We start from the raw sequence: 10,345 nt of genomic DNA on the forward strand, positions 1-10,345 counted from the left end.
ATGCACAATTTTGGTGTCATTTTGCAAGAAAACCTTTGAAATTACATAAAACACTGCTGAAAATAATAAATATTATTGTATGTTGCCCGACCAACAAAAGGCGCTTTTGAGTTTTTTGTTCTGAATTCTGTCTCTGAAAGTGTATAACTATGTGCTCAAGCAAACTCTAGTTTCCAGCATGTGGAAGAAATGTTGTATGCAATAGGGGTTGAACAGACTAATCGACTTTAAAGGTACAATATGTAGGATATTTGTAATAAAATATTCTTTCACTTTCACAGTGTGTTTATTTCATGCAGTTGTGTATTTAAATTATCCCAAAAGTTCCCAAGGATTTGTAAATCCAGAGAAATTCCAGTTTTAAATAATGTCTCGTCCCTTGTCGTTGTCGGCTATCAATGACGTAATAATATGCGTGGTTTTCGCTTGTAGAAACCATAGATATATATTAAATCCTCTAGAATTAGCGTCGTTTCAATGGGCTGCTAATGAGGGATCTATAGCCGCTTTCCGACCAAGTAGTTACAGGAACTTAGTTATAGGAACTGTCCACTTCTAAACAGTTCTATGAACTACTCTCCCCCAAACTCGGTTTTGCTGTTTGCGTTCGCACTGGCCAAGTGGCCATAGGAACTGGTAGGAGGGGTAAGGGAGTAACGCAAGCACGGCGACTTTTATTTTGACGGAGCGACGGACCTTTATTTTAGGGGCGCTAAGAACGCCAGAGCAAACAATGCTCGCATTCTCTGTGTTCATTAGTTAGCGATCTGTCTAACAGTACTGCTTAAAGCTACACTGTGTAACTTTTTTAGTTGATTCTTAGCAAAAAACACTTAGTTCTTTCAAAAATATATGTGCTCATTAATGTATATTTACTTCTTTCAAGTAATAAAGTATTCTCTTAAGTTTATAATCTGCCATTGAAAGTACATACGGGTGAGGGGTTCGTATGCCGGTCGCCATGTTGCCCCTCCATCTTGAAACTACATTAGCCAAAGAGGGACATACCTGTAAATTCAAGCTTCGCCTTTCGCGCTTTACACTCAGTGACTCAGAGACGAATGCGAGGGGGAGATTACTCGCGAGTGCCGGCAGATTTGAAAGATAGTGTGGTGTGTGTGTGTGTGTGTGTGCGTGCGTACTCACATTTGAAAGAGAGAATTAAAACGTCAACGCGACAGACAAATCAGCAAGACCGTAGTCAATATTGGAGTAACTTTTCCCAGATGGAAAGAGCTCATGAGGAGAAAATATTTTAAAATGGACGCCGAGGTTGCCTGCTTTCTTAGGTAATTCAGCCTGTTGTAATTCATTTGTGTAAATTCGAAGTTTTATAGTTGCTTGTCTAACCATAGCATGGTTGTGCATAACGCCAGAACGACCTCTAGTATAACTTCATCCTCGCATCAATGGGGAAAAAGTATTGTTTACCTTGTAACATAAATCTGTGCTGCGACAGATCACAGGTAATGAATAGTTTTAAAGGTGCAATTTTTTAAGCTATATAAAAAAAGGACACTGTAAATTTTAGTTATTTTTAATTGCTTTTACTTTGTACACATTGTAACATTAGCCTAATCTGATTATGCTGGGATAGCCGATTCCAAGGGTGACGTTTACCTCCTGACATCTGTCCTGTAGTTTTATTCATTTTAGACGTATTGTTTATTATTGTCATGGACGAAGTGATAACTGGAAGCCATGTTAATCTTGGAATAATACGGCCACCGTAGGAGTTAAAACGCCCCCGGAATTGAGAGGAACAGAAACTAATTTTCACTGGGTAGTCATATGCAATTTCACCGCTAGATGGGGGTAAAAATCACACAGTGTAGCTTTAACATGTTATTAGATAGAATTGTTATAGAAAGTACACAGTATATGAAAAAAAAGTTATTAGCCTATTCCGTGTGGTTGATGTCCAGTGTTGCTGAGCAGAAATACATAATCATGTTTGACTTGGTCCCCTCAAAGTTGCGTTGGATTTTCTCTTCAGCATAAAGGTTTAGAGACCCATCTATCACTGTTTTCCATGTTTGTATCTAGTTTCTGGAGTAAATATATAGGCTATAATCTGTGTGTTTACATATAGCTGTTTTAAAAATGGCAGGTGCTGGTGTTTTGCGTGCGTTTGGTCATCAGCGTACACTAAACGTCCCGGGTAGTTCCTATAGTGCTGGTTTAGACCCTACTCTGAAGTAGGAGCTAAATTAGTTCCTCCAAATGGAGTTCCTAGAACTAAAGTCGTTCCAAGTCGGCGTGTTCGCACCGCAGGAACATACGGGTACTTTAGCCAATAGTTCTAGGAACTGTGAAAAGGTTTCTCCGGTCGGAAAGCGGCTTATGTATATACAGTTTCAATCGAAATTATTCAACCCCCATTGCAAATCAGGTTTATTGGCAAAATTTACAGAATTTCAGCTGTTTGCAATGAACAAATAAAAAAAAAGTAATTGAAATAGCTCAACACAACAAATGTTTCAAGTGGTTTCCCCAAATTCAACTGAAAATGCAACTTTTAATGACTTCTGCAGTCTCAAAATTATTCAACCCGTGAACAGAATCCCTCACAACAGCACAAATCTGCAAAAAAGGTGTTGTCTCAAGCACACAGTAATTACCCAATACCTAAACTTAACAACTACCCTGATAACTATTAATAATCAGTAATTAGGAGTTTATTGAGGCAAAAGTCATAGTTAATAGTTAGTTAATAGTGAGAATTGGACCCTAATCTAAAGTGTGACCAAAATTAAAATAGAAAATATATGTATAAAACCGGTAACAATGAAAAATACTTCTACAGCATTTATAAATCTTAGCTAATGTTAATCTTAATTTTTTAAGATCAAAAGTTAGGCCTATCTGTTAACATTCGCTAAATGCACTGTGAACTAACATGAATATGATTTTTTTTTTTTTTACTAACATTAACAAAGTTTAATAAATGCTGTAAAAATAACTCTTTATTAGTTCATGTTAGTTAACTAATGTTAACAAATGAGACCTTATTCAGCCGTGTTTTTTGAAAAGAAACTATGATGCTATAATAACACTGAAACACACGTGTGGAGGCGTATCGCCCGATGAAAAGCTTATTTTCACAGCCTGTCATTGATCATTTGTCAGTGTATACCGACCTTGATGCCACGAATGTGCGTCACAACCTCAGTGTTCGGCCTCTCCGCTGATTTATCCAGCAAGTACTCAATGATCGCATCTTTATTATACAGTCTGGAGGGAGAAAAAATACTTTACTTTAAATTGCTTTACTATATGGGTCATTGACGAATAAGGTTTTTAAAAGTGTAAAAAAATAGAATGGAGATATAGCTATATTTGAAACCATTTTATTAGTTTACTTAGTTTTTTTAGTTTAAGATTTTGTGGTTTGTACAATTAATTTACACTGTTTTTTTGTCATTTTTTACAAGATGGAAGAAATGTCACCAAAAAAGTCATTCGGTTTAACCACTGATTTGAAAGTTAAAAACTGATTTGACATTGTTGTTGAGATGGTATATAGTGTGTACCACAGAAGAAATATTAAAACAAATTATCACTGATCTCATAAATGTAATCATTTATTGGACTACTCTAAACACTCCAACATATTCAAATAAAACATTGCACAGGGAAAGGAGAAAAGGAGAAATGTAAAAAAAAAGAGCCTTATCTGCTTTATATTTGTATTATTGTAGTCTTTAGTTATTAAAAACAATATTATTCCATTTAAATATTTACTATATCGGTTTTGCCGAATGACTTTTTGACACTTCAAAATCTTTAAAATACCTTTATATGTAGTAAAATATAATTAAAACCTTTTGGATTCAGTAAAAGAGATCAAGTTGTACTACCTTACATACTTTGGATGTTATATATTTGTTTTTTTATTATTATTAAGGCCTTTGGACAAAAAAAATGACCCGTCACGTCATTGACCCATATATTAACACTATAGTAAGTAACAGTGTTTTGACAGAAATATTATATGTACATACTAAATAATGAAGAGAAAAAAAAAATGACCATCATTTCACACTGATTTAGGTGTAATAGATTAAATTCTGCAGAGAATGGATTTAAATATGGTAAAATCTTATTGGTTGCTGAAAGATGCTTATTCAAAATAAAAATTCAAATCCTATTGAAAACTGTGGGGCTTTTTCGTGAGGATCCATCCATGGCTTGACCTGTGGTTACTCAGATCTTATTTCAGATACCACATTTAAACAATGGCTGGGTTTTTTTATGCAAGAATGATGGTAAATCTTTATAACAGAGGTTATGTAAGGTAGAATGTCATTAGCTGTCCAAATAAATCCCAACAAGGTAATCATGACATTAAGCAGAGGTCTTGTATCAGCCTGAAGGGTTTTAATTTTGCGGTAATGCCCATCGGATGATAATTCTGTTATGCATTCATCCTGCGTATTACTTGTACATATGAACATCGAACTGGCACAGTGAATTATTTTACCAGGCCACATGATGTCAAAAACCTTAAACTAGAAAAACAACTGCTTTAACTGGCTGTGCTTAAAGGGATATTTCACCTCATATTTCAACAAATACCTAACTAACTATTAATATAAGCAATAATAAGCAGTAATTATGAGTTTATTGAGGCAAAAGTCATAAGGGGGGGTGAAATGCTATTTCATGCATACTGAGTTTTTTACACTGGTAAAGAGTTGGATTCCCATGCTAAACATGGACAAAGTTTCAAAAACTAAGTTGTACGTTTGAAGGAGTATTTTTGTTCCAAAAATACTCCTTCCGGTTTGTCACAAGTTTCGGAAAGTTTTTTTCGATTATGGCTCTGTCTTACGTAAGATAGGGCGGAATTTCCTTATACGGGTCCTAAGGGCACTTCTCCGGTAAGATCACGGCCGCGCGCGCACTCGTAGACCAGAGCAAGAGAGTGAAAGCAGTTCGCCATCAAAGCGCCCTGCCCGGCTTTTGGGAAGTCAATGTCACCAAAGAAGTGTGTTTTTGGTGGCCAGGGCAAGACAACCCTGCACAGATTCCCAAAGAACCCAGCGTTAAGGAACCCGTGGATGGAGTTTGTTTTCCTGAGCATAAACGGAGTTGTGTAAAGACTGTTGTTCCCTGCATTTCGACGATGATTGTTTTATAAACAAAGCCCAGATCTACGGATTTGCAGATCGTCTAATGCTTAAGGATCGAGCAGTCACAATGATAAAAATTTGCGGTCGTGCGTTGGAACCGGACGGTGAGTAAAACTGTTTGTTGAACAAATGTCTCTGTGTGTTGTCACTAGCTTGGCGCGTTAGCACAGCTAAGCTTCGCCCACAGGGCCCGCCCCCAGCCGCTCGGTTTTTTCCGGAAAGACTCGGTACAGCCTATCTTTATGTTAAAAATTTAATAAAACAAAATACTTTTTGGAGATATGAAGGATGCAATATTACTCTATAGGTACTCAAGATTAACAGGAGATTGAGTGAAAATGAGCATTTCACCCCCCCTTTAATAGTAAAAATTGGACCACGAAAGACTTAAAGGGATATTTCACCGCTGGAAAGATGAATGTGTATTTAAATTGGGTCATTTATGTAGTAGAAATGTGAAATTATTTTAGTAAGTTGGTGCCTTCTAGACTGAGAAAAGCCAGAAAATGTGTTTTTGGCTCATGTGGATGAAAGACAACAACTCCCAGAATGCACTTGCTTCGCTGCCCTACGAGGACACTCCCAAGCCACGCCTCCCGGTTACAGAGGGCAGTATCAGGAGAAATGATGACTAGTCGACTCGAAACTGAAAAGATGGCGTTTTATGGTGAGACCCCCCTATGGGCGGGTTAAAGACATGCGGGACGAGCTCCTCCTACTGGCTGGAGTCTCTCGCCTCTGGACAAAAGAGCCTCTGATGATGCTAAATGATGATTTTTGCATCATCTGAGTTTTTTTTCCAGACACACAATCCAGAAATCTCTCGTCTCAGGGGGACATGAGGGAGGGAAGCACAGTCATTCCAGAATACTACCGGGTTTCTACTGATACAAAGCTTAATGCTAATCGGAGAAGTATCCCTTTAAGCACAACACACAAGTAAATCATGAAGATAAATGAATCAGTACCTGCCCAGCTCACAGGCGACTATAGGCCGCTTCAGCTTCTCCTGACTCAATGCACAGTATTTCCATTTGGCAGCGAGTTCTGCATTTTTATCGACCTGTAAAACACAAGTTCGGATTTATTAGCCATAATACTACTAGAAATTAAAGATGTCTGATTTATGAGGGGCCCTAAATAAAATGACACTAACAACAGAATGAGATTTACAAATATTAACGGCACTCACAAAAAGCCTTAATACAGACTCTATAAATGAATGTAGTGAAGTTTGTGAGATAAAAAAAAATTAATCGCATTTACAAGTATTCAATTCCAAAGTTACATAATTTGGTAACACTTCACATGAACTAACAATTAATACTACTTATACAGCACTAATTAATCTTAGATCATGTTAATCTCAACATGTACTAATGCATGCCATTTTTAAGATCAATGATTGTATACAAACTAACATGAACATTTATTTTAAGTAATTAACAAATATATGCTGTAAAAATATATTGCTCATTGTTAGTCAAAAGCATTAACTTATGTTGACATGAAACAGTAAAATGATACTGATAATTATTATACTTAAATATTTAACATTAAATATAATATTTGATTTGTGTGAATCTATTTTTTGTGTAAAATGTTACATTTATTTGTGAACCTCATTGTATGTATTTGCATGTTGTTCAGTATCTGTAACTTTGGAAGGGTTTATAAATGCAAATAAATAACATAGTTAAGTATTTTAATATTTATGACGGTACTGTTGCATTTCCATACTCATAAATCAAGGTATTTAAACTGTACTGTAAGAAATGCCATTGTACTATGGCAATACTTATGTCATGATACTGACATTCATGTAACATTACCATAATATAGGCTAAACATCACTTACAAAAAAATTATACGGTAGTATTATTGTGTATTTCAAGATACTACAGTGTGTTTGTTAGTATGTATAGTGTGTTTGTTAGTATGTGTGTTTGTTAGTATGTATTTATGTATGTATGTATATATAAATTCTACAGAATATAAATGTTTAAAGTCAACTCACTAGCTATAGGCAAGTCGTGCTACAAAGCTACATGCTAATATCATGAGGTTTAATGACAAATAATCGAGCGTTTAAAGCAAGTTTTTTACCTTTTCAACCTTTTTCGGTCCTTTAACTAGTTCGTGTCTTTTGGGAATGGTTCCGCCGTCGCATCCCATGTTGAAAATACGTTTTAAACGATTTTACTGAGAGAACTCTATGGCTGAAGCTAACAGAGTAACTGTAAACAACCGAGGAGCTTCAGTGAGGAGCGTCAGCTGTGAGTTTCCGTTTGTTTTTCAGATACCGCCGCCTAGAGGGCGGTTTAAAAAGTGCACTTCAGTTACATGTTAATCTAAACACACACCACTTGATGGCGCTAGAGGGTCGAGATCAAATCACATGACGGGAAAGGAAATGACGAAAGCGATCTTTGAGTTCAGAAACAGTTATATTTACTATTTTGGAATTAAATAATCATTGCCTTTAATATAATGTCGTGCAGCTGATAATGGCATAAAGAATACAAATAGTTTACATATCCTTGTGCAACTGGGATAAAAAAACAACGAGTTAAATTACATTCATGAGCTAAAGAATAACAATAGGCCTAATACACTGATAGCACACAGACGTCTATTTCAAGATGTATTTTTTAGTGTTTGCTCATCTGCAATACGTCTCAAAGACGTTTCATGTCAGATGTTATAGGCTATAGACATTTGGAAGATGTTTTGAAGATGTTTATGATTTATAATGTATGTAAAACTGCTTTTTAAAAGATGTTTATCCAGATGAAGTGCTCTTATCAGATGTGTATCCAGATGAAGCGCTCTTTAAAAGACATATTGGAGACGTATGTGACGTGAATATTGTTCTTCAGAGCTCCAGTTCTTGATCCTGCACAAAACACTAACAACAATACTAAAGTTCTACCTGACTACTATGGTTATTCGTAATAAAATATGTTCTATTATGGTTCTTACATGGCTCCCCAAGGTACTTCCAAGAATACCATGGTATGGTACATGGCCAAATCTACTTGCAGTCAGTGATGTTATCATTGTATTTTGATAGTATAGGCTTATACCTTGAAATGCACTGCAAAAAAGTAGCATAACTATTACTTTTTTGTATTTTGTACCATTGTTATTTCGTGTTTTATGTAGGCTACTATGCTAAAATGAGAGTTCCATAATGTTTTCATACCATCACTGTACTGCCATAGTAAGAAAAAGGTGTTGCAACAAGCTTGCAAATGTGTTTAATGCATGTTAAGTCACCCTGTTTTGGCTCTTCAGCAAACTGATGTCTTTTAGGAATGGCTTGACCGACTCTTAATCTGAGGTCACATGCGTGTACGACCAGACCCATCCATGTTGCAGTGTTTGCATGGCAATTCTGGCGCTGTGTGGACAATGAATATGAATCGAAATGGTCAGTGACAGGCCACTTAGTCTAATTGTGTAGATGAGAGCTAAAAGTTGTCTTAGGAGAGGAGGTGAGTGCTAATAAAGTCTATTTCCTGTGCCTTCAGGAACGACTGATTGGTTTAACATTGACGTGCACATCAGAGTGACCATTAGTTTGTGCAGTGGTATGTAAGGTACGACTGTGGCTATATAATTCATTACAGTGCATGGTGTAAAACATGAGTAAGGTTAAGTCAGTGTTAATGACAATGTGTGTTTATTTTTTATAATATGAGATATAATAATAATGAATATGAGAATATTTATGGGTCATTTTTCATTTAGTTTGACTTTATCAAATAAAGCCCATATAGTTCATCTCCATTATCTATTTGCTCTACCAGTAATTCAGAAATTACGTTATGAGTCTTATTAGATTATGTATGCCTCTCTCATGGCTAAATGTTTTGCAATATGGATTTTCATTAGATCAAGGAGTGCTCTAATCTGTTAGTACACTCTTTCAAATACTTTAAAGTGTCTTTCAACACAGTGGTGCGGATCCATATGCGTTTTCTTGCGCTCTCAAGCTGTAATAAACAAATTCACTCCCTTAGACTCACGTCTGAGCGCGCTCTTAGAAGTACAGCCATTTATCTGAATTTAATTGCCACTACATTTACCCTTCAAATTGAGTTTAGCTTGAAGTCAACATGAAATCAAAACTGACCTCATGCACTTTCTTATGCATGTTCCTGGTTTTACTGTGCACGTGATTCCAAAGGTATTTCAAAACAATAGCAAAATTTATTCTTCAAGGATGCATCAAAAGTTACGACGTTACAAAATATAATAAATTATGTTCTTTTGAACTTTCTGTTCATCAAAGGATCCTGAAAAAATAAAATGGATCAGTTTCCACAAATATATGAAGCAGCGCAACTGTTTTCAACATTGATCATAATCAGAAATATATTAGAATATCATTGATTCTGAAGGATCATGTGACAGTGAAAACTGGAGTAATGATGCTGAAAATTCAACTTTGATCACAGAAAATCAATAATATTTTTTAAACATAGTCATGTAGAAAACAGATCTTTAAGATTGCAATAATATTTCACAATATTACTGTATTTTTGATCAAATAATTGCAGCTGTGGTGAGCAGAAGAGACTTCTTTTGAGATTTTTTGAGAAAAATGTGTTGTGACTGATCACTCTTTATCAAAAAATGTCGTCAAGTCATCAAAAATGGTCAGTTTTGAAACTTCAATATAAAGACATTGATGCAAATTCTATTTAAAAAAAAATTTAAAATACATGGCTACTTTTAAATGCTTGTCAATAGAGAAATAAGCTCTTTGTGCACAATGGTAATTTACCAGCAGGTGCTAAAAAAGTTAACTAGATCAAGTCAAGTTCAAGCTTACTGTCTCACTGTTTAAGAAATATGTCAAATGATGGAAGTAAAAGAGATCAGAACTGTGTTTTATATTTATTTAAAAATGCTGTGACTACATCAAACCCTCATGTGAAACCACATCAAGTAAAATGTGTTTCAAGAGAATCTCGGAGCGATTGAGACGTTTAGCTTCAGCCGAGGTGTAATCAGGTTGAACGGGCGCGTGGAGATGAAGCGTGTTTAATTGAACACATCAGGGTTCACAGGGCACTGAATCAAATGCATGTAGCATGTCTAATTGGCCAGGCATCCCAGTGTTTGGACTGGCCGTGTCCCATCCCAACTCGACCGGTCTTCTGCAGGCCAAATTGTGAAACCCAGAGGAATGCTGATTTTTC

General features: G+C 35.9%; 1 protein-coding gene across 1 annotated transcript in view; it reads right to left on the reverse strand.

Annotated features, from left to right (window-relative positions):
- Nucleotides 1–7,441, reverse strand: part of rtf2 (replication termination factor 2) — a 43,095-nt gene extending 35,654 nt beyond the window's left edge. Inside the window, exons 1-3 of the mRNA XM_079884346.1 lie at nucleotides 7,242–7,441; nucleotides 6,104–6,198; nucleotides 3,141–3,234 (exon numbers count right to left, since the gene is read on the reverse strand). Of these exons, the coding sequence (XP_079740472.1) occupies nucleotides 3,141–3,234; nucleotides 6,104–6,198; nucleotides 7,242–7,310 (258 nt within the window). The 5' untranslated portion in view covers nucleotides 7,311–7,441. The remainder of the gene's footprint in view (nucleotides 1–3,140; nucleotides 3,235–6,103; nucleotides 6,199–7,241) is intronic.
- Nucleotides 7,442–10,345: the final 2,904 nt, after the last annotated feature.

Source organism: Squalius cephalus (genome assembly GCF_949319135.1).
Source record: "Squalius cephalus genome assembly, chromosome: 10".
Lineage (NCBI taxonomy): Eukaryota > Metazoa > Chordata > Actinopteri > Cypriniformes > Leuciscidae > Squalius > Squalius cephalus.